The 208-nt window shown below is 38.0% G+C and overlaps 1 protein-coding gene across 1 annotated transcript in view; it reads left to right on the forward strand.

Moving 5' to 3' along the window:
• Positions 1–208, forward strand: part of LOC119589156 — a gene marked incomplete in the record, with an annotated part of 81195 nt that overhangs the window by 78923 nt on the left and 2064 nt on the right. The window contains 1 exon segment of the mRNA XM_037937735.1: positions 90–208. Coding sequence (XP_037793663.1) covers positions 90–208 — 119 coding nt within the window.

Below are 208 nucleotides of genomic sequence, written 5' to 3' on the forward strand. Positions count from 1 at the left end.
GTTAAGGTTTGAGATAAATTTGATTTGGTGATGCTGTGAATTCTATATGTTGATATAATTTTTCATGTATATATTGTTTTTTATTACAGCTGTCATGGGCAGACACTGTGGATGGGTCTGGTAAGAATGTTATGACAGGCCAGGCACAAAAGAAGCCTGCTCCAAGACCAGCAAGAGCAGCTAAGTCTACTAAAAGTGGTGCAAAAAC

The sequence above is a fragment of the Penaeus monodon genome, chromosome 25 (assembly GCF_015228065.2).
Source record: "Penaeus monodon isolate SGIC_2016 chromosome 25, NSTDA_Pmon_1, whole genome shotgun sequence".
In the NCBI taxonomy this organism is placed as follows: Eukaryota; Metazoa; Arthropoda; class Malacostraca; order Decapoda; family Penaeidae; genus Penaeus; species Penaeus monodon.